Below are 23,685 nucleotides of genomic sequence, written 5' to 3' on the forward strand. Positions count from 1 at the left end.
TTTAATCAGCATTGCTGCATTTCACACATGGATAAATTCAACTTAATAAATAACATTATTTAAATTGTGCCTATAGTCGTGCTTGATTTTTTTCTTTCTTCTATACAGTAGAAATGAATGCATTTTTGTATGGGTTTTTTTTAAATAAAAAAAGGGAATTGGTTTTGTGCATTAATCACACACTAGTTTTTTTTTAAATGAACATATAAAAACAAATACGTACAGTTACAACTCAAAAGAATTTAACAAGAATAATATAATTATAAACAGTAGACAAAGAGCCAGTCAAAAGTTCTTTGCAAAAAATTAAAAATTAAAAGTGGTTTAACAGACAAGAAATGCACTTATGTATAAAAAAAACTTGGCTAGAAAAATAAATAGATTTATAAGAAAATACGTGTCTTTTAGATTATTGTCAGAAAAAAATCCAAAGACACGAGCAACACCAAAGAAAAATAGTTTAAGAAAAAAAAGCACTAGTGACGCGATCGAGGCGCGCGCTCGTGTTTTGTTGTCAGAAGACTGAAAAAACTAAAACAGCGGCGACATTTTGTCGAATAACACCGAAAAAAAACCTAAACAAATATTAAAACAGCGGATATCCTATCTTTTTAACGCGTTCGTTATCTTGTTAGATACTCGAACACAACTTCAGAAACCCCCCCCCAGAGAATTTCCTGTTTATTCACTCCGTATTTTCCTCAGGGGAAGGGACAAAATACACCTTCATCATCTATGAATGGCGTGGACAAGTGTAAATGTATAAAAGTACAGTGTTTTTACACAGTGAAAAATGTCTGAAAGCGATATTTTAAAAGAAACAGAAAGAGCTGTGAGTGTAAATGAAGCTGAGGAGGATGATGAGGGAAACTATGAGGTAAGTTAAATAAGAAGTATTTATTTAATAATATCTCTGTAATAATGTTCTGCGTTAGTAACAGGGATATGTGGTCGTTTTGTTTAATTTTAGATTTCTCTGAGTATATTTGTTCAACGAGCTAAAATTGGACTGAGTTACTATGACAGTAGCGATTATACGCTGCATTACATGCTGGACACGATGGACAATGACCTCCACCTGCTGGATAGAGGTAAGTTACTGCATCTCTCTCTCTCTCTCTCTCTCTCTCTCTCTCTCTCTCTCTCTCTCTCTCTCTCTCTCTCTCTCTCTCTCTCTGCTGTATTTGCATGGGTGCACAGCACACAAGCTCTCTTTCGTGTCTCTCCCGCTGTCTTAGATTTTCTAGCTTGTGTCAGTTGGTTGTATCTGCCAGAATGCATGTATTTGCTCGATTGCCATTGTGTTGGTTTGTTTTTGCCATTATTCATTTTCTGTTTCAGTCATTCAAGAGCTGAGTCCAAATGTCATAATAACAAGTGCCAAACAAGAGCACAGCTTGACCAAGTTTATCGAAACGCTTGGTAAGCCATTACATTTTCTCTAAATCATGATTTTAGATGATCAGCAAAGACCATCTCTCGCTTAACGGTCTCTCTTTGTAAAAAAAAAAGTGTCATACTATCAAACTTTTGCTTTAATTTCAGAATTAAACCATGAGTATAAGCCTGAAATCGTCATGTTTCCAGATTCAAACTTTGGTAAGTTTTCACCTATAGCTTTATTTTGCTCTCTATCACAATTTCCATGGATATTTGTATTCTGTGTAACACACAAAAAAAGTTTAGCAGGATGTTCTGCTCTTTTCCTGGATGGGGATTCTGTAGAACTCAAAAAAAAAAAAAAAAATGACACAAAAAGCTTCGATGTGCATAACGTTTAGATCTGGCCAGTCTTTCCCCAAAATCTGTCATATACTGTGTATATATACACCAATAAAAAAATGAATCATAACAAATAGAGGTATTGTCAAATACTGCATATGTGTGCATGACATTTTGCAGCGTTTTACCAGCTTAGTGAAAAATGTCTCACAGTAATTGATCCTCTCCCATCCTCTGCAGGTCTGGAGGTCAGCAAACAGCGACTTCTCTCCGCACACCTCCGCTTTCTCCCTCCCACCATCACAGAGAGCGAGAAGATCCCGTATCTCTCCTCCTGCATCCCACTAGACTCAGTGCTGATGGTGAGACATCAGAGATGATTTATGCTGGATAAATGAACAGGCATGTCATGGTAATCTTCTTTGTCGTAGGTGAGGTCAATAGGAGGACTGTTGAAGTGTCTGGAGAGGAGAAGAGTCAGCTTAGACCTGGAGGACTGCTTAGGCGTCCCCATATTTCAGTTTCTGACGTACACGCTGTAAGACATTGATACATCAGCCAATGATTTAATATACAGTTGTTCTAATTTTTCCAGTGATTACAATACAATAGAATACCGTATTTATTTATAAAGCACATTTTAAACCAACCGAAGTTGACCTGTACAAAAAGGAAAAATAATAACTACAGGAAATACAAAACAGTCAATAAAGTAAACAACAAATACTATATAATACTATAATACTATATGATACTATAAATACTATATATATACATTATATGTATACAGTGCTTGGTAGTAACTGATTATATGTAATCTGCAGTTCCTCGAGGGGAAACCCTCAAGTAATGTAACGCACTTCATGTTGTTGATAACAGAAAGTGGAATAATTTTTCTTTCTCTTTGTATTTTCTATCAATATGGTGCAATATTATACTACTTAAATCAATGTTATAAACGCGTTAGGTCAAAAGTTACCAACTGCAATTAATTAACTGATTAAAAATCTGTTTTGCACTCTTTAATTTGCAGGAAGGATGTTGTGTACATCGACAGAGACACATACAGGTTGGTTGTATGAACGGGTCCTTTTATTTGTTCCATTCGTTCTACTTTTTAGAGATGTAAAAACCTGTTTGCACTTCTTCCTCAGCGCACTACAGATCTTTAAATCTGAGCTGCATCCTTCCGTCTTTAAACTCCAGTCAGGAGAGAAAGAGGGATTGAGTCTTTATGGTAAAACATATTCTTTTGTCCACCATCTACAGTTAATTAAATCCTGTTGTGTTTTAGTGCAGGTTTTTTTAAAACTGGGGTGCACACAGGGGAGCGGTAGCAAATTGTAGAAAATTGTAGCGAAAAACTAGCCTGGCTAACGTCGTATTTGAGAAAATGGTTTACGAATGCCCAGAGCCGTTTATTGGGTGCTAAGAATGTCTATCAAATGCGCCTGTACGTTAGCCTGGGAAAACCCAGACAACTTCCGGCAAATTTAGATTTGCTCTGAAAGTTAGTCTGGCAAAGAGCTCATTCAAGCTCATTTCCAATCCGCCGAAATCGAGGCACCAATCAGAAACGTATGCAGAGCGACAGAAGACAAGGAAGACGACGATGGGTCAGAGATTTATGTGTACACGATGGCGTGTATCTAACGGCCGTTTCACACCGCATGCGTGAGCGGCGCGTATTTTTTTCACCGTGCATGTTAATCAATGAGTGCATTCACAACGGGAGCAGGAGCGGCGAGTCTGTTTTTGCTGCTCTGCTCACGCCCAATTAAAGTGAAAGCACACTTTTGATGGACAAAAATAAATATGATTTCACACAAAAAGTGCCCAAAATGCACAGAATAAGCATGTCTAGTGAGTTCTCTTACGAGAGTATCTCTCGTACTGCGTAATAGCTTACGCTAGGGGAAAAACTCTTTTCCACGAGATATTGAAGCCAAAAATTATCCTTAATTTTTTATTAATGTAAAACGCTTTGCAGCAGCAAGCAGACATAGGCGAAACAGCTCGCGCGCATATTGGTTGCTCTGCGGCAAATGCAGCAGCCTATCGAGAGAGACTCTGCGTGACGTAATGACCAATGGGGGCAATTCGCGCCCATATCGTCACGTCCCGCCAGAAGGGGCGTGGTCTCACCCTATAAATATGCTCGTTAGGCTGGTACAAGCTGATTTTTATCTCTTCAGCGACGCACACGCATCGCTGGATCCGGAGTGAGAAGCCGCGCCGTCGAAGCAAGTCTTTCAGCGGGACGAGCTCTGGAGTCGCTGGCCTCGCCGCCTTCAACTGCCGTACCTGCTGCGCTTTCCGGCGTTCTATATCCTTTTATACTCTGTGTGTATTTACTCTGTTGAGAGTGTTTGCTCGCTTACTTGACGCGACTCACACTTCTCTCACAAAAGAGCTGCGTCTTTTTAAAGATGTCTTCCTGTGGCTCGTGCCGCGCCCCGCTCAGCGATGGAGACCGGCACGTCATCTGTGTTTCCTGCCTGGGTGAGGATCACGCGGCTCTCGCGCTCGCTGACGGCGGATGCCCTCATTGCGAGTTTTTGCCTATGGTGACTCTGAGGACTCGCCTGGCATCATTCTCCGAGCCTTCACCGCAGCCCGCCGTGGTGCCGCGCCGCAAGAAGCGCCGCGCCCAGCGCGCTCCCGAGCTTTCTCCAGCCCGCCAAAGCTCGCCGGTTCGCCCGCCAGCTTCGCTCGAGTCGCTCACTGACGGACAACGGCCGCCGCCTGCCGCCGCGTCCGTCCACGAGTTCGACGAACCCACCGAGGCGTGTTCTCTTCTGGCATCCGATAGCGAGGATTGGGCGAGCTCCGTGGACCTCCCCTCCGCTAGCGTTTCCCGCCAGACCACTGGTAAGAGAGCCGGCATTGAGACTGAGCTGATGCGTCTGCTCTCTCAGGCCGTGGAAAGCATCGGCCTCGATTGGGAGGCGCCCGCGCAACCGCCGCGCAACAGGCGAGCTCTGTGGACCTCTGCCTTCTGTCCGCGAGTCGTCAAGGAAACGGGCCAGCATCAAGACCGCGAGCCCTAAAACCGCGGCTAGCTTTCTTTACGTTATAAGAAATCTACCCCGCCCCCCATGGGCGTGCGTCACCGGCAAATGAGAAAAGAGTGTGTTTTAGTCCCCGCCGAGGCCGGACTAATCTCCATTTCTTAAACATTTCTCAGCTCCTAGTTTGAGCGGCTGAAAATGTCATTATTGCAGCAATGAGCCTGTTGTATAACACGCACACCTGCATACAAACGCCGACACACACAAAACTGTGATGACGCTCTCTTATCTGCTTGTGCTAGTGTAGTTCTCCCTGTGGCCCAGTGGCGGAACCCGAAGCTTTCACGCGAGAGACCCATGTTCGATCCCGGCTCTCGCAGCAGATAAAAATTTAGTCTCGCCGCGGCCAGACTTCCACCAAAAACTTTTTGCTCGTTCAGTTCCAGAAAATGCGACTGTTCCAGTGTATTTTGCAGTGAACAAGCTGGTACCACGGCCCGCTTGCCTGCACATAAAGGCCGTTTCCACGGCGACCCAGAAAAATCATGTAATCATTGTATTTCTGGTTTTCCGGCCACAGCCGATGGTGTTATAAGTGTAATAAAATGCTCACAGCCCAGTGTTCATTTCTACACACAAACACAGCCCGCCACGGTACAGGGCTCGCACAAATGAAATCGACGCATGTCAATTGTGCATTAAATGTAGTGAATGTGCCCACAACCCAGTGCCCACAAACACTACCACGGTTTCTGTAAAACGAAACCAACACAAGTCTTCCTAGCCTCCTAGGAAATCGACGGTGTTTCAGTCTCGCCGTGGCCAGACTTCCACTGAAATTTTCGCTCGTTCAGTTCCAGAAAATGTGACTGTTCCAGTGTATTTTGCAGTAAGCAAGCCAGTACCATGCCCGCTTGCCTGCACACAAATGCTGTTCCCACGGCGACCCAGATAAATCACATAAATGGTGTATTTTCTGGTATTCCGGCCACAGCCGATGGTGTTATGAGTGTATTGAAAATGCCTACAACCCAGGGCTCATTTCTATACACAAACACAGCCCGCAAAAATGCAGGGCTCGCACAAACAAAATCGCCTCATGTCGATTGTGCACTAAATGTAGTGAATGTGCCTACGTCTCAGTGCCCACAAACACTACACACCACATGTCCCACGGGTTCTGTGAAAACGAAACCAACACGCATTCAGTCAGCTCAGGCCGACGGTGTTTTTCAGTGCAGTAAATGTGCCCGCTGTCCTGTGCCCACATTCACTCACAGACATGTTAAGCCCCACGGGGCTGGCCCCGCTCTCTCTCCCTCAGCAAACTGCTATAAGGGTTTTGAGCGCGGCCAGGCTGCCCGCCGCGATCGGCGCGCCCCCCGCCTCACACACTGTAAACACAGTGTCTGTGTTACAGCACGCCGGAGCTCTCTTGCCGTCACTATGTCTCGGCTAGAGCCCAGATCTCATTCTACCCCTAGCTATTCACGCGAAAGTGTGGGCACAGCTTCCTGGGGTATCAGAATGGGTGCTGAACACTATAAAAAGAGGCTATTCGCTACAGTTCGCTCGACGTCCCCGCCGTTATACGGCGCGCGTCGAGACGACGGTGGAAAACGAAGTATCTCATCTACTTCGAGCCGAGATAGCGAAACTACTGAGCAAAGGTGCTATAGAACCTTTATCTCAAGCTCAGAGCAAAGGGGGCCTACACAGCAGATATTTTCTGGTACCGAAAAAAGATGGAGGTCTCAGACCCATTTTAGATCTGCGACAGCTGAACAGAGCGCTTGTGAAGCGCCAGTTCAGAATGCTTACGACCAGGAAAATCCTTGCGCAAGTGCGCCACGGGGACTGGTTTATGTCAATAGATCTGAAAGACGCCTATTTCCAAATACAAATAGCGTCCCATCACAGGCGTTTCTTGAGATTCGCTTTCGAGGGCCAGGCATATCAATACACAGTCCTGCCGTTCGGCCTGTCCCTAGCACCTCGTACATTCACGAAGTGCATGGACGCGGCGCTCGCACCCCTGAGACTTCAGGGCATGCGAGTCCTGAACTACTTGGACGATTGGCTGATTCTAGCTCGATCACGATCGGAGCTCATAGAACACAGGGCCGCATTACTCGAGCACCTCGAGGAGCTGGGCCTCACAGTCAATTGGGCGAAGAGCTCACTGTCTCCCAGTCAGAAAATTTCCTTTCTGGGAACCGTGTTGGACTCGCTGTCCATGACAGCACGCCTGTCACCAGAGCGCGGGCTAAATATTCAGCGCGGCGCGAAATCCTTCCGCCACGGCGCGATAGTTCCGCTCAAAAGGTTTCAGAAAATGCTGGGGCTGATGGCCTCAGCAGCCTCTGTACTCCAGTTGGGCTTGCTCCGCATGCGCCCACTGCAGATGTGGCTGAAAGCGCGGGTTCCACCCAGGGCATGGACAGCGGGTCTGTTTCGCCTCAGGGTCGACCTTCAGTGTGTTTCAGCTCTGGAACCTTGGAAAATAACCGACTGGTATCAGTCAGGTGTGAGTCTGGGGACCGCTTCGAGTGTGAAGGTGGTGTCTACGGACGCCTCCACCTCGGGGTGGGGAGCGCTTCTCGAGGGCAGACCGCTAGCTGGCCTGTGGTCAGAACGGGAAAAGCTCCTTCACATAAACTGCTTGGAGATGATAGCAGTCGACAAAGCGCTACGGCGTTTTTGTCCCCAGGTAACAGGCCACCACGTCTTGGTCCGGTCGGACAACATGTCAGTGGTGGCATACATAAATCGCCAGGGCGGCGTCAGGTCACGAAACCTTCACAGGCTGACGGAACGCCTCCTGGTCTGGGCTCAGCACAACCTGCTCTCACTGAGAGCAGCGCACGTGCCTGGTCACCTGAATGTGTGACCAGACAGACTGTCCAGGAACAATGTTCCAGCAGGGGAATGGTCGCTGCACCCGCAGACGGTCCAGCTGCTGTGGAAAACGTTCGGCAGAGCACAGGTGGACCTATTCGCGTCCCACGAAAACGGAGTTTTTCTCGAAAAGCAAGGACGCGCTGGCTCATGTTTGGCCCCGCTGCCCCCTATATGCTTTTCCTCCTGTCTCGCTCCTGCCTCAGGTGTTGGAACGAATCAGGGAGAACGGATGCCCAGTGCTGCTCGTAGCTCCGCTCTGGACAAACCAGACGTGGTTCCCTGCCCTGATGCAGCTGACCAGCACTGCCCCATGGCCTGTACCATTAAGGAGAGACCTCCTCTCTCAGGCGGAGGGCTCGATTTGGCACCCTCGCCCGGAGTTGTGGTCCCTGCACGCATGGGCCATCAACGGGTACCCGCTAGACTCCCAGAAGGAGTGTTAAACACGATCGCGCACTAGAGCCGCCGTCTACCAGGCGGCTCTACTCCTCGAAATGGTCTGTTTTCTCTGCATGGTGTCAAGCCCAGAGCTTTTCACCTGTGGAATGCGGGGTTTCGGAAGTGCTTTCCTTCCTTCAAGAGCTACTGGATAAGGGCAGGACCCCATCCACGCTCAAAGTATATGTGGCGGCCATAGCAACGTTTGCAAAACCGGTGTCTGGCCAGTCGCTGGGGAAAAACGACTTAGTCGTGCGTTTCCTTAGGGGAGCTCGGAGGCTGAACCCTCCCAGGCCCCCTTCAGTCCCGACGTGGGACCTTTCCACGGTCCTGGAGGCCATGAAAGGCGCCCCGTTCGAGCCAATCCAGCTGGTGGACATGAAACACCTGTCGTTCAAAACAGTGTTTCTCATGGCTCTCGCTTCAGTGAAGCGCATAGGGGACTTACAGGCGCTTTCAGTAAGCGCGTCGTGTATGGAGTTTGGGCCTAATGACTCGAAGGTCATTCTCAAACCAAAGCACGGGTATGTCCCGAAATCCCTCAATACACCGTTCAGGGCCCAGGTAATTTCCCTGTCCGCCCTTCCGGTTCTCAGTGAGGAGGAGGATGCGAGTCTCCTTTGCCCCGTCAGGGCATTGAGAGCTTATGTGTCGCCGCCTCAAAACAGAGCCTATCCAGATGGATAGTGGATGCCATTGCGCTCGCTTACTCTGCGAAGGGCCTACAGTGCCCCTTGGGTGTCAGAGCGCACTCCACAAGAGGCGTGGCCTCTTCGTGGGCGTGGTCGAGCGGGGTTTCCCTGCAAGATATCTGTACGGCCGCGGGCTGGGCCTCGCCGTCTACATTTATAAAATACTATAACCTGGAGGTACCCGCCTTACAAGCTAAGCTTTTGGCGGTCTAAAATTCAGTGCTATCTGCCCCGCTGTGCGGCCCAGATGCTGAGTTTACTGTAGCCCCATGAGTGTTGACACACGTATGGCCACCTAGATCAGGCTGAAAGCTTTCACCCTGGCTGCGCGTTTTATTGTCATATTATAGCCCCTCTGGGTGCTTTTTTATAGGGAATGACGCTTCCAGCCTCTCTTCCTCCACTCTATGTGAGTTTATGGTGATTATGCACTACATGAGCCCTGGGCTTCGGCCCCCGGGACTTTGGTGTTGGATCCCTGTACGCACGGCGTGTTGCATTGTGTTCCCCTAGCGTAAGCTATTACGCAGTACGAGAGATACTCTCGTAAGAGAACGTACTCGGTTACTAACGTAACCTCGGTTCTCTCTAGAGAGGGAACGAGTACTGCGTATCTTGCCGTGCTTGGAATACGCTCTGGTTCGCTTCAGCGATAAAAACCAGCTTGTACCAGCCTAACAAGCATATTTATAGGGTGAGACCACGCCCCTTCTGGCGGGACGTGACGATATGGGCGCGAATTGCCCCCATTGGTCATTACGTCACGCAGAGTCTCTCTCGATAGGCTGCTGCATTTGCTGCAGAGCAACCAATAGGCGCGCGAGCTGTTTCGCCTATGTCTGCTTGCTGCTGCAAAGCGTTTTACATTTATAAAAAATTAAGGATAATTTTTGGCTTCAATATTGGCTTCAAAAAAAAAAGAGTTTTTCCCCTAGCGTAAGCTATAACGCAGTACTCGTTCCCTCTCTAGAGAGAACCGAGGTTACGTTAGTAACCGAGTACGTTTTAACAAGAACTTGAGTAGGCAAATAAAAGAAAATAAAGACTCAAAAATATTTATAGAAGATTTAGGCTACCCGGTAAAAAATTGTTTTTAATTATTCAGTTTGGGTGAAAGTTGTGTATTATATATATAAAAAAAACTAAAGTAAACTAGCCAGAAAATATTATATATAAACGTTCAGTCGTTCATTTAGTTTATGTAACACACAGACAGCTACAGGCTAGCACAACCCAAATCAAACCCAAGTGTGTGGTTTATTTGTGTGTTTTGTTTTTTATCCGCGGAGTTGCAGTCTTGTAAACATATCGAAAGTTTCAGTCATACTTTCGATGTAAGTGGGTACTGAGAAAAGTTGAAAATGGTTGTTGCTTTAGTTCAAGGAATTTTAAAGTCGAAGACAGTGAGACTTTTTAACACTGTACACAATGGCACCTCGCCACTCCCCAATTTGTACAAATTTTCAGTAGTGATCATCAGAATGTGCGTCGATCTAGAGATGTAGTTTGTGTATTATTATGTTCATGCAGCGGTTGGTTGTTTAGATCCGTCGGTCAGCACAATGAGAATGGGCTGCTCCAAAACTATCACAAAATACGTACAGTAGGAGAGAGATCTTGCTCTGAAGCCAACTTTACGATTTACGGCGAAAAACTTGCTTCTTTTCGCTATTTAAAGTACTGTTTCCGCTATAATGTATTGATTGAAATTATTATTCAATAATGAATTAATTTAAAAAAAATATCAGTTTTACCACTTTTGCGACATGACATGCTCTGCTGCCCCCCTGGGGAGGTGCACCCCACACTTTGAAAAAGCCTGCTTTAGTTTATGGAAAGTTATGTTCTGTCGTCATTTACGCACTCTCACATCATTTACAAACCGTCCATGCAACACTATAGGAGAAGTCAATGCAAAAAATTCTGAAGAATATTCATGCTAATCATGCAATAAAAGTGAACTGGAATAAATGATGACAGAATTTAAATTTTAGGGTTAGCTATTCCTTTAAGAATAGTTTTAGTTCTTTATATTTGTGGGAAAACTATGTGTGCTTTCTGTAGGTATTCTGAATCGCTGTCGGAGCAAGTTTGGATCGCTGCTTTTACGGTAATGTCCCCTAGTTTTATAACAGAGACTTTATCACATTTAAAAGGTGTTTAAGTCCTTATTGGATGAAATATAGACTTCCTTTCCCCCTCTGTTTGTTTCAGGCAGTGGTTCCACAGACCAACTCGAGATCTGAACATCCTGAATAGACGGCAGGAAGTGGTCCGTTTCTTCACATCCCCTCGTAACTTTGCTGATCTTTGCACTTTACAGAGTTGCCTGCGGAATATTAAGAACATCGTGGTACAGTTTTCAACATTTTGTATAACGCTCAATATTTAGCAGAGCCAAACAGCAAAATGTCCCCCAAATGAACTGACTCTTAACTTGTCTTTCATATAGACATTGCTGCATAAAATGTCTCTCTCTACTCCGAAGGTCGCAGTCTGGCAAAGTCTATATAAGGTGTGGTGGGTTAATTAAGTAAATTTATTCCTCCTAAAGAGGCTTGGCTATCCTGGTTTGATTTTCCCCCCCATGTTTCTCCTTTATAAGACGGTGTACAGTGCATTGTGCATTAGGGACACCATTCGCTCCATGCCCCAATCCATCCAACTTTTCAGTGAAATCAGTGAGAACTTCACCGATGATCTTTTCTACATCGCCACATACATCAGTAAAGTGGTGAGACTGAATAATGGAAGCAGTGCATGGTTTTAACCAATGTTTATGTTAAATTATTACTGATTTAATGTAATTGCTTTGACTTTGTCATTCTCCATTGCAGGTGGACTTTGAAGGAAGTTTAGCCGAGAACCGATTCACTGTTAGGCCGGATGTCGACCCTGTTATCGACGAGAGTGAGTGGTTTCCATGGATTTCTTCAGTTTTGGTTTTGATTGTATTGTAACTAAAGTTGCACAATATATCGGTGGCTGATTTATTTGTCACAGATAACTGGGAATATTCTTTATTTTTCAATGTGAACGTAAGCTATTTCCTGTGGACGTGCAAGACTACCGATTCGATTCTGATTTGTTTACACTATTGTTGTTTTTTGCAATGTAGATTTAAGATATAATCAGTCTTATTTGTCAGCACATCTGTAGGATGTTTTTAGTTGATTCCTGATAATTCTTTGATTATTTCTAATTATCAGTGAATAATTCTAGGTCTGTGAGTAAGGGCAAGCTCACACTGCAGGACTGTAAGACTACTTGAGTTGCTGTGGTGCTCACACTACACAGTTTCTTGTCATCTATTGTGGTCTTGTCATAGCAGCACGCTTACTACAAAACACAATGCTGATGAGGTGCACAAACTGCAAGACATTTGGTCAATAGACAATTCCAACCAACATCAGACAAAACGTTTTTTCAAATAATTAATAATTTCTCTAAAACAATTTATAAAAAAGTGACTATTCCTTTTAAATGATCTGTATTTTGGAAAAGGCCACAAGCACGCAGTTATTATTTCAGTGGTTTGAATCATGAAATTTGTAAACGTTTGCTTCACTTTTATTATATACATTTTATATTTTTGTTTTATCCTCTTTACAGAGAAAAGAAGGATGATGGGTCTGCCAAATTTCCTGACAGACGTGGCTCGTACAGAGCTGGAAAACCTGGACCCTCGTTTCTCCACCTGCAGTATAATCTACATCCCTCTGGTCAGGACGTGATTAACGGTCCTCTTCGTTCATTAAAATGTGATGTGTAACCTAATTGTTGACACTGAGCTGTTAACATAAAGGTTGCAGGTTAAAATCCATGTTAGAGCGAGCCAATAAATGAAGAGTCAGTAAGGTTGGCATTGTGCCCCTGGGCAGGCCACTTGACCCCAACTTGCTCCAGGATGACTGTTCCTGTAATTAGTGTACAGTGCAGCTAAATGACAAGCAGCTGTAACAACTGTAGTAATGGCTATTGCATCTCATCTGGGTTAGCAAAAGCAGCAAGCACCGCTGTTTTATTAAATAGTGAAATAGCTTGTAATTGGTCACAGAATTTCATATTTTGTGACATATCTGTGCCACCAAACAGAATTGCAAAAATAATGATTGTTTCCAAACATATTTCCCAAAAGCTAATCCTCTTCTTGTTCCATCGTTCATGCAAACTCATGCCATATAAAACACACTGCACTGTTGAAAGCACCACACTTTCTGGGGAAAATCAGCCTATTAAAGGTTTACTTATAGAGGTCTCTGCATATTAAACATTGACAGAAGTATTTTAACATAAAAAATTACACTTTTCACCTTAGGAGATCTTATCATTGAAATAACAAAATGAGTAGATTTTAGAGATGCTAACTGATAACTGAGCAGCGTAAGGTATGCATTTCAAGGCAAATTTAGTTAGAGCAAGTATAATAAAATGCCTGTATAAATGTTGATGGATAGTGATTACATTTTTTAACTGATATACATGATGACATCCTGGTATTTCATTCTGTGTTTGATGACAGATTGGATTTTTACTGTCAGTGCCAAAATTACCCAGCATGATGGATAAACAGAGTTTCGAGATGGAGGGTCTTGATTTCATCGTGAGTATGCCAGTGCTTTTTATTACAGTGTTTATAAGGCAACACAATTCCATAACCTTAAATGTCCTGGTTAGGGTTTGTTTTATACTTTTGCAGTTAATTTGGCCTGAACTGCTTAATGCACAGATTCCATTCAGATCACAGATAATTTCAGTCTTATGTGTGCTTTTCTATTTTTGGTTCCTATAAACTCACTGCTGTTTAAGATTAAAGATTGCAAATCTTACCAACATGAATGTGTATGGATCAGACGTGCCTCCTTTCCAATTTAATGTGCACATGTGAAGTAAATACATCAGGCCTCTTTGTCTTTGACCCATTCAAGTTTGAAGGGTTGGTAAGAGCTGATGTTTGTGTTTTATTTTTGAATTATTTCAGTTTCTAGCAAAAGACCAACTGCATTACCGCAGCACTCGAACCAAAGAGCTGGACAGCATGCTGGGAGACCTGCATTGTGACATCCTAGGTCTGTCTTTCCTTCTTTCTTTCTTTCCCTATGTCTTTAAACGGTACGTAACCCTGTTATTTTTTGTAGATATGGAGATGGCGGTAATGAGGAAGCTTCAGGCCTCAGTGCTTCAGCATAGCGGCTGTTTGCATAAGGTCATGTCCCTGTGTGCAGAGCTGGACTGTCTCATTTCTCTGGCTCAGGCCTCTCGGGATCAAGGCTACTGCTGTCCAACCCTGACTCCAAGCCAAAGACTGGCCCTGATTGAGTCACGGTAAAAATCAACTCTTATAATGAAATGAATGTTACATTTTGTTTTTTTGGAGTTCTTCCACTCTTTTTCTTTCAGACATCCTTTGCTGGAGCTGTGTACCCCAGTATTTGTGTCAAACAACTACATCAGCTCTGAAACTGAAGGCAAAGTGAAAGTCATTACAGGACCAAACTCATCCGGCAAGAGCATCTATCTAAAACAGGCAAATGCAGCAATAAACTTTACAGGCCTTACATTCACATAACACTGTAAATTGAACTTATTTGTGATAAATGAAATTTCACAACAATACTTAAAGTGTAAATTGCAGGTAAAAAATTTCACGAAGATAATGCAATGTGCTTACTGAACATAAAGATAAGAACCGTCCACCATTGTTTTTTTATGTTTTTTATACCAAAATGCTGAATATAATATGAAAAGTTGGTACGTTTTACAGTGGTTTTAAGCACGCCCCCTCCCTTCCACTAGCTGGGCGTGACGTCATAAAAGGTACTCCAAGCTTTTACTGTCTATGCTCCAGGCCTAGAGTTACGTTATATTGGAGACCTAGCTAGCAAAAATGGTTAACTATTGTGTTTGTGCGGGATGTACGAATACATCAAAAACGGGGGAGAGGCTCCACAAGTTACCCAAGGACAAACGGCTGATTCGTGCCTGTAAGTGTTAGCATAACTTACCCGAGGTAGAGCTTAGATCGGGCCCAAAAAAATCAAGCAAGACCCTACCCGAGCCCGTTGTGTCCGAGCCCAGGCCGGCCCTGCCCGACACATTAACTGTAATTATGAGCCCGAGCCCGGTTTAAACCCGACTATTTTTTAATACGTGGGTCATTATAACTGACGTTCTCAACTACTTTCTATATTACTTTCTCCCGCCCGCAACATGTATGTTTTGTCCCGCTCCCGTATGGAAGTAAAATAATGACAAATGTTTTTGAAACAAAAAGCCTGTTGAATTGTACTACTTGAAAAAAAATATATGCATTGCATTAACCCTGCTTGTATTTTAATGCATTGTATTTTTAGGGCTTGCATTTTTATGGGCTGAAATTTAGCATGGTTGAATATTTAGGCTGTGAATATTTCAATTCAAATCATTTCTGTCAGGTCCATTAAGTCAAGAACACACAGACAAAATAATTAAGAATTAATTTGAATAGATTGCAAACAGGTTGATGTTCCTGAATTGAAATTTGGCGGTATGGCTCTGTTCAGGGAGTCCTCTGACCTTTCATGAGCACCATGAAATAGCAGAGAGTCAGAGGACAGCAGCAGCAGCATTAGGGAACGCTCACACAGTTTTAGACTGTGAGAGCTAAAATATCCCCCTGTGAACAGAGCAGGCAACATGACATAGCAAATGCCACGTTATGCATAAGGAGGAGCTGGGGAGGTGGCGGGCAGCAGAAGCGAGCAGCGAGCCAGCGGAAGCGAGCAGCGAGCATGTATGAGCAAGGTGAATGAGCTTTAAATAGGGCGCCTTGTTTGAGCTTTGGCCATTGCGCAGCGAGGGGAGTTAACCAGCTAATGCAGCTCAGCTGGAGCAGATCAGCTGACGGGACAGTGTTGATAGCAAATAGCATAAGCAGCGGCTTGACTACCTGGCCTGCCAGAACTGACGCTGACGCTCAATTTCTGTCAGGTCCATTAAGTCAAGAACACACAGACAAAATAATTAAGAATTAATTTGAATAGATTGCAAACAGGTTGATGTTCCTGAATTGAAATTTGGCGGTATGGCTCTGTTCAGGGAGTCCTCTGACCTTTCATGAGCACCATGAAATAGCAGAGAGTCAGAGGACAGCAGCAGCAGCATTAGGGAACGCTCACACAGTTTTAGACTGTGAGAGCTAAAATATCCCCCCAAACAAAACCACACCTGGCAATCCTCTGTGATTCAGAGGATGATTTATTTGACCACACGAGCTATTCCCCCCAAAACAAAATTGAGTGTCTCGAACGGTGTCGACTGAGCCGCCCTAATTTAGCGATTTATAATAGTAAAAATATTAATTAATTACTGAAATGACTAATCAAGACCGCAATAGCTAAAACATGCTGTTACCTAGATTATCTGTATTTAACTGTTTGACAGTCTACAGTGTAAGCTCTATGGATAGATGACTAATCCACCTCTGAGAACGAGCTAGATGAATAAATTAACAGCTGATAGCGCATTCAGGGGCGTTAACTGAGCAGAGCGCGAGCAAAATGATGATCAAATGTGTTTTATTAATGAAACAAATCAGAGACTTGAGCTCATGGCTTCTGGTCGTCAAGAATATCCCGAACATCGAGACGGAGGTATCGTTGGTAAGCAGCAGAAACCACCGCCCCATAGCTTAAAGGGTTAAACCGGAGCGAGTGTCACCGCCGTAGTTGTTGCACAATGCGTTAGAATGAGCTGTATACTGTCCGAAAAGGCAGTCCGCAGAAGTGAATTCCTATCACAGCAAGCTGTTTGAATCTGCGCTGCATAGTGGTAAAAGCCAGCGTGAGCAACGCGATCAGTTGCCAATGACAACAGATAACGCACGTAGCCAATATGATCGCATAAGCATTTTTATGAAAACGATTAGTTAGATAAGCCCAAATGCCACACGGATAGCATTAACAAGAAGGATGTTGCCAACACACTGATAGCTTTTAGCAATGAATATTAAAAAGGAACTTAGCTTCGTGAAGATTTTCAGAGATGAATGGAGAACGAATCACGTCGAGTCCTGTGTCAATATTGCAGCAGAAGCGAGCAGCGAGCCAGCGGAAGCGAGCAGCGAGCATGTATGAGCAAGGTGAATGAGCTTTAAATAGGGCGCCTTGTTTGAGCTTTGGCCATTGCGCAGCGAGGGGAGTTAACCAGCTAATGCAGCTCAGCTGGAGCAGATCAGCTGACGGGACAGTGTTGATAGCAAATAGCATAAGCAGCGGCTTGACTACCTGGCCTGCCAGAACTGACGCTGACGCTCAATTTCAAACACATTTTCATTAGTACAATTTCAATAATCCATTTTCACCTTTCATTTTTCACTTACAAAATATTCAAGCTGATTAAAAATACAACCTATAATTGTTACGGTGTGTGTAGGCAGGAAGCACGAGGAGATCAGGATTTCCAAAAACAATATACTTTACTAATAAATCAAACTGGTACAGGCAGGAAAACAGACAGAGGATACACACATCTTACATAAACGAGAACCGACCAGGAGTGAGGGAGAACACAGGGTTTACATACACAGAGAACGGATCATGGGAACAAGACACAGCTGGGGCAAATTAACTAGAAACAGGTGAAGGAACTGAACACAAACGAGGAGCGGGAAAACTGAGATACAGGACTGAACCAAAACACAATGCAGGGGGAAACACAGGACACACATGTAACATAACGCCCCCTCCAAAAAGGCGCGTCCTCGCGCCGTATAACTTCAATAGGGGTGGGGGGGCGGGCGCCCTGGAGGCTGACGAGGGCAGGGCCTACCCTGAGCAGGAAGCCTCCAGGGCGGAGCAGGCTGGTCAGGGGGCCATGGCGGAGTAGGTGACCACCCCTCGGGCGGTCCTGGCGGAGAATCCCCTTCGGGCGGCCATGGCGGAGAATCCCCTTCGGGCGGCCATGGCGGAGAATCCCCTTCGGGCGGCCATGGCGGAGAATCCCCTTCGGGCGGCCATGGCGGAGAATCCCCTTCGGGCGGCCATGGCGGAGACGCACCTTCGGGCGGCCATGGCGGAGACGCACCTTCGGGCGGCCATGGCGGAGAATCCCCTTCGGGCGGCCATGGCGGAGACGCACCTTCGGGCGGCCATGGCGGAGACGCACCTTCGGGCGGCCATGGCGGAGATGCACCTTCGGGCGGCCATGGCGGAGACGCACCTTCAGGTGGCCTATATCCCCCCCCCAAAACTTTCTTGGGGGGAATCACAGGCTCTGGGACAGGCTCTGGGACGTGGACAGTCTCTGGGTGGGCAGACGGGACGTGGAAAGTCTCTGGCTGGGCTAGCAGTGAAGACCCGGCTATGCTGGATGGAACCAGCGGTGAAGGCTCAGAAGGGCTGGACGGGACCAGCGGAGAAGGCTCTGAAGGGCTGGACGGGACCAGCGGAGAAGGCTCTGAAGGGCTGGACGGGACCAGCGGAGAAGGCTCTGAAGGGCTGGACGGGACCAGCGGAGAAGGCTCTGAAGGGCTGGACGGGACCAGCGGAGAAGGCTCTGGCTCGGCCGGCGTGACGCGAAGCTCCGGCCCGGCAGGCGTGACGCGAAACTCTGGCTTGGCAGGCGAGCAGGTAAGCCCAGGCTCGGCAGGCGTGCAGGTAAGCCCAGGCTCGGCAGGCGTGCAGGGAAGCCCAGGCTCGGCAGGCGTGCAGGGAAGCCCAGCCTCGGCAGGCGTGCAGGGAAGCCCAGGCTCGGCAGGCGTGCAGGGAAGCTCAGGCTCGGCAGGCGTGCAGGGAAGCCCAGGCTCGGCAGGCGTGCAGGGAAGCTCAGGCTCGGCAGGCGTGCAGGGAAGCTCAGGCTCGGCAGGCGTGCAGGGAAGCTCAGGCTCGGCAGGCGTGCAGGGAAGCTCAGGCTCAGCAGGCGTGCAGGGAAGCTCAGGCTCGGCAGGGCTGCAGGGAAGCTCAGGATCGGCAGTGCTGGACGGGACCAGCGGAGAAGGTTCGGCTGGGCTGGACTGAACCAGCAGTGAGGGCTTGGCTGGGCTGGACGGAACCAGTGGTTTGGGAAACTCGGGGCTGAGTTCATGGGCTGTAGCTGATGTTCGTGTAGCCCACACATACAGGATCGCCGCAGACATTACAATCAGCGCAGTGTCCTCTTGGATGTACTCACGTACGGTGTGCTCAGTCTCTAACGGGCAGGCGACGGGCTCGGGCTCTGGAGGGCAGGCGACAGGCTCAGGCTCTGGCGGGCAGGCGACGGGCTCAGGCTCTGGCGGGCAGGCGACGGGCTCAGGCTCTGGCGGGCAGGCGACGGGCTCAGGCTCTGGCGGGCAGGCGACGGGCTCAGGCTCTGGCGGGCAGGCGACGGGCTCAGGCTCTGGCGGGCAGGCGACGGGAAGCTGCGGTGCAGGCTTGGCTGGGCTGGACGGAACCAGCGGCGAAGACGGCTCTGAGCTGGACAGGACCAGCAGCGAAGAGGACTTTGAGCTGGTCGGAACCAGCGACGAAAAGGGCTCGGGAGGATGAGACTCAGATTGGACGGTCTCAGGCTGGATGGTCTCGGCGAGACTAGACTCAGGCTGGACGGTCTCGGCGGGACGAGACTCAGGCTGGACCAGCAGTGAAGGCTCGGGATCGGTGCTGGACGGGACCAGCGGCGGAAGCTCTGGCTCGGGCATCTCGGGTGCAGCAAGGGACACTGAGTTCTTAGAGAGGTATGCAGCGGGTTCCGGATCGAGGTGAACTGGGGCGTCTACATACTTCTGGAACTGAACACAAACGAGGAGCGGGAAAACTGAGATACAGGACTGAACCAAAACACAATGCAGGGGGAAACACAGGACACACATGTAACAATAATATTCCACAGGCGGGTTTCGGTACATTTTATTTCGCTTTCAAATTCGCTTCCACAAATTCAGTGGTTCAAATTCGACAGTAAATTCAACGTTGACATCCAGGAGCTGCAGGAAAAGTAGTAGATTACCGAGCATAATCTCCATCTGCTGTTAGTCGACCTCACCAGCAGGGGGTTCAAGCGCGTGTTGTTGACAACGTCATCACCCAGTTACGGTAAAAAACATGCTACCTTTGAAGAAACCCCAATAAAATGTTATTTTAAGGCATTTTAAGACAGAAATTTTTAAATGTATACATATTAAGCACTTTAATTTACACATTAATTGGTTGTGGTGGTTAACCTGCAATTTACACTTTAAAACAAAGACTGTAAGACAGTTTACTCATATTACTATGAATGGGAGAAAGTGCAATATGGTGGAATAAGTCCCTCCTTCTAAATGAAAGAGCCAATCAGCAGTTGGTAAAGTCATTTCTGCCATTAAAAGCTCCAGTTCCTATAGCAACAGTCAAGTGTTCTGAGATGTGCGCTTCAGACTGTACATGCGCATTGGCTGGACCAAGTTAAATACACATTTTTTAAATGATATTTAAGGATAGGAAACAACATTTATGGGTCAGTACATTGCAGATTTTTATTGCTGATTTGAAATATTTTATTTAAATGTGAGTTTGGCAATCTCTCTGTATTTTCCCCATTCATGTGGGCAGGAGTTGCATGTCCACAATAGATTGCTGCAGGAATGATGTATTTTTTTTTGGGCCAAAACCTTGAAACAAGATAACATTTTAGCATTTTCAGCAGTTTTTTGAACGGGCTTTTGATTAAATGCTTCAAAAAAGGAGGAAGGCTGCAGCAGGAAGGATGCTTTTTTGTTTGACAAAGCTTAGTGCTTAGTGATGGTGACGTTGAAGTCGAGCGACTGTGGTGAAGTTTCTTCATAGCCTACGTTTAGCTTTTGACTAATGCCGATTGTATTTATGCTTCAAAATACATAAAGTTGTGTTCATTTGTGAAGATTATCACGATGACAAAATTTTTTTGTTAGTCATAAAGATGATTTTCTGCAATAATCCAAAAGCCAATGGAAACATCATTTGGGGTTTTTGTTGAAGGAACCAGGGTGATGCGAACTTCCGGGTTGGCCTACAAAAATACATCATCACTGCAGCGCTACAGGGGCATTGCAAATATCCACAGAGTGAACAGACTTTCCTTGAAAGGAGCTTTGCTTAAAAATTAGACTTAAGGAACTAAATACAGCATTCCATGACAATGGGAAAAATCCTGAATGTTGGCATTTCATCATTTTTTGTAAAATCCTGTATTCTGTTTGGTCTTGAAAGGTGGGTCTGGTTGTGTTCATGGCTCTGATCGGCTCAGATGTTCCCGCTAAAGAGGCAGAGATCGGGCTTGTGGACGGAATCTTCAGCCGCATACACAGCCGTGAGTCTGTATCAGTGGGTCTGAGCACCTTCATGATAGACCTGAACCAGGTGAGACCATCTCACACTAACCCTGTACACACAAATGCCCTGTATACACTTTATTTATATAAAAACAAATTGTAACATCCATCTCAGATCATCCGATTTTGTGAATCTTACCCAAAGGTCATGTCTTTCATTGATGCAGCATGCATTTGTACAGCGTTTTCAAGGCAGCCATTGAAAAATATTTACATAGCTAATTGCAATATCATCCTTCAGATGTTTTCTAATAATTATAATTCCTGTTCAATCTAGATGGCTCATTCTTTGAACCACAGCACTGCAAATTCTCTTGTCCTGGTGGATGAATTTGGCAAAGGAACCAACACGGTAAGAGTGGTAGAGCCAGGAGGAGCAAACAGGACTTCAAGAAGAGCAAGGAGGCATTTTAACTAATATTGTGTGTGTGTTTATGATTAAGGTGGATGGATTGTCTCTCCTGACCGCATGTCTCAATCTCTGGTTGCGTGGGCCTCAGTGTCCTCACGTACTTATGTCGACATGCTTTCACAGCCTTATTCAGCTTGGCTTGATCTCTGATTCCCCACTGCTGGCTTTACAGGTGCCACAGAAATAGGCTTTTAACAATGCTATCATAGGAAAATCATTGTCATTGTTTTTTTAGTTTCTATCACTGTGATTTCAAGACCATTTTTTGTTTGTTTGACAGACTCTAGAGACAGCTATAGAGGGCGAAGAGCTGGTATTTTTGTACCAAGTAAAAAATGGCATCTGCCAGTCGAGTTGTGCGGCTAATATCGCCACTCTGGCCGGCATTCCCACTGACCTGGTCAAGAGGGCAGTGGAGGTATGACACTGAAATACTTCTTACAGTCATTTTAATGCATTCTATTCAAGTCAGATGTGGGACGTTTCTACTTGCTATGTCCTTCTTTTGAAGGTGTTTCATTGCCCCTGAACGAAAATACATTTAAAACACTTTTTTTTTTTGGTTATGCAAACATTAGATAAAACATTAAGGGAACTTTCTATGTTATAATTTTGCAAACACTATGGGAAAATTACTTTTAAATGTTCTTTGAACATTTAATCACCATATTTATCTGATGTCCTGCTTGTGTGTAATATGAGTTGTGAATATTCACATACATTTTTTTATTTATTTATTTTTTACTCTGAGTAGCGTTCTATTAAATTTTTCCAAGGAGTAGTTTGGAAAATCCATCAAATCCATCAGTTGAATGGAACACAAAGTTAAATAAAATTTTGCATGCTGATGTATTTGTTTTTTAAATTTAATCCCTTGTTGACATTATAGGATTTAATCTCCTAAATATCATGATCTGTGCAGGTATCAGAGTTATATAGAGCGGGACGAACCATCAGAAAGATGGACCGGCCAACTACAGATGAACAGAACAGCAGGTAAAGGATGGTTCTGGACAGCGAAACAGTATTATTCTGAAATTCTCTCCTTAACTACTTAAAATATATTTTCTGATTCAGGTGTGCAGAAGTGGTGGAGAAATTCCTCCACATTGATCTGGATGACCCTGAGGTGGATCTATATTCTTATTTGAAAGACGAAGTGCGCCCAGCTGTTGAAGAGGTGCTGTGACAACATGGAAACTTAACTAATGGGACTGTGGGCTCGCTTTGTGGAGAAATGTGCTCTTCGTTTTATTCCAAGGTTTAAACGGCTCCCATTCCCGAACACACAAGTTTAAAGCTGATGGTTTGAATTATATCATATTTGTTCCTGTGTTCCAAATTGGAATTGTTGTAAAATATTTAAATGACATTAAATCGGAACACTGTAGATTTAAACAGCAATAAATGGCTGTGGTATTTGTTTGAATCTTTTTGTTATTTACTAGATCTAGCAGTTAGGTCACATACCTTATTTGAACTAACCAACCAGTGTTTTCTACAGAATGCCAGTTTTTGCTTCATTTCGAGTAGGACATCACTTCAGTAACAGCTCTGACAAGTTAATTCATCAGATTGATTCAAACCAATCTTTTTGGTGTTGTTTTTTCAAAGTTTCTAATCATTAAAAGAATTAGTTACTAAAATTAATTTGTTCATGATTTGAACATACTAGAAAGACGCGTTGTCTTTGCAGTATTTTGCAGTAAACAACCTTTTTGTTTTTATTTCTTCACCTATTCACAGGAGTGCTGCCACTGAATGGTGGTGCAGAAAACACTGCAATTACTAACTCTCTAGGGGGCTGACTTGATTTCAGAGGACTGTTAATGAGTTTCCTCAAGTAATCACTTGTCACAGCATTAGAAAGAAACGGCAACTTGCTGAGAGTTTATCAAATCAATTAAGTTCTCGAGCCATCTGTAGCAAGAGAACCAGAATCTGCTCTGGTAGGCTTGCCTCCTGTCTGAGAAACAGCAGATAGAGAACGCCCACCACAAGGACCTTAAATAGCATCCACGTCATTTATTGCAGAATCAAAAGCACTGAAGAGGAGCAGTTTTGTGAAAGATACAAATTTAGGGATAGTCGCTAGATTAGTAATGTTATGTTAGTGTTACTAGTGTAGTATTTTTAATTAGCTTTTGGTTTTATATTTTCAGTGTTCATTTTAATTTTAGTTTAAGGTTTAGTCATCTTATG

The 23,685-nt window shown here is 45.2% G+C and overlaps 1 protein-coding gene across 1 annotated transcript; it reads left to right on the top strand.

The window, feature by feature from the left end:
* The first annotated feature begins 793 nt into the window (after positions 1-793).
* msh5 (mutS homolog 5) lies at positions 794-22,899 on the top strand. The gene is made up of 24 exons (XM_056266003.1): positions 794-877; positions 971-1,091; positions 1,342-1,422; positions 1,546-1,599; positions 1,963-2,084; positions 2,154-2,260; positions 2,756-2,791; positions 2,877-2,959; positions 10,829-10,874; positions 10,979-11,117; positions 11,217-11,279; positions 11,370-11,498; positions 11,602-11,674; positions 12,377-12,486; positions 13,287-13,367; positions 13,746-13,833; positions 13,903-14,089; positions 14,165-14,291; positions 20,950-21,099; positions 21,349-21,423; positions 21,515-21,655; positions 21,764-21,901; positions 22,406-22,479; positions 22,561-22,899. Exons 1-24 carry the CDS (start codon positions 794-796, stop codon positions 22,670-22,672), a joined length of 2,421 nt encoding a protein of 806 aa, XP_056121978.1. The 3' UTR covers positions 22,673-22,899.
* Positions 22,900-23,685: the final 786 nt, after the last annotated feature.

The sequence above is a fragment of the Rhinichthys klamathensis genome, unplaced genomic scaffold (genome assembly GCF_029890125.1).
Source record: "Rhinichthys klamathensis goyatoka isolate OS25496 unplaced genomic scaffold, OSU_Roscu_1.1 h1tg000243l_1, whole genome shotgun sequence".
Taxonomy (NCBI): Eukaryota; Metazoa; Chordata; class Actinopteri; order Cypriniformes; family Leuciscidae; genus Rhinichthys; species Rhinichthys klamathensis.

Excerpts from the sequence above, each read along its gene's own strand:
- msh5 (XM_056266003.1), top strand. The coding sequence starts at position 794 with ATGTCTGAAAGCGATATTTTAAAAGAAACAGAAAGAGCTGTGAGTGTA. Across the intron at positions 1,423-1,545 it reads CAAGTTTATCGAAACGCTTG|AATTAAACCATGAGTATAAG; the intron begins GTAAGCCATTAC and ends CTTTAATTTCAG. Across the intron at positions 21,902-22,405 it reads TGGTCAAGAGGGCAGTGGAG|GTATCAGAGTTATATAGAGC; the intron begins GTATGACACTGA and ends TGATCTGTGCAG.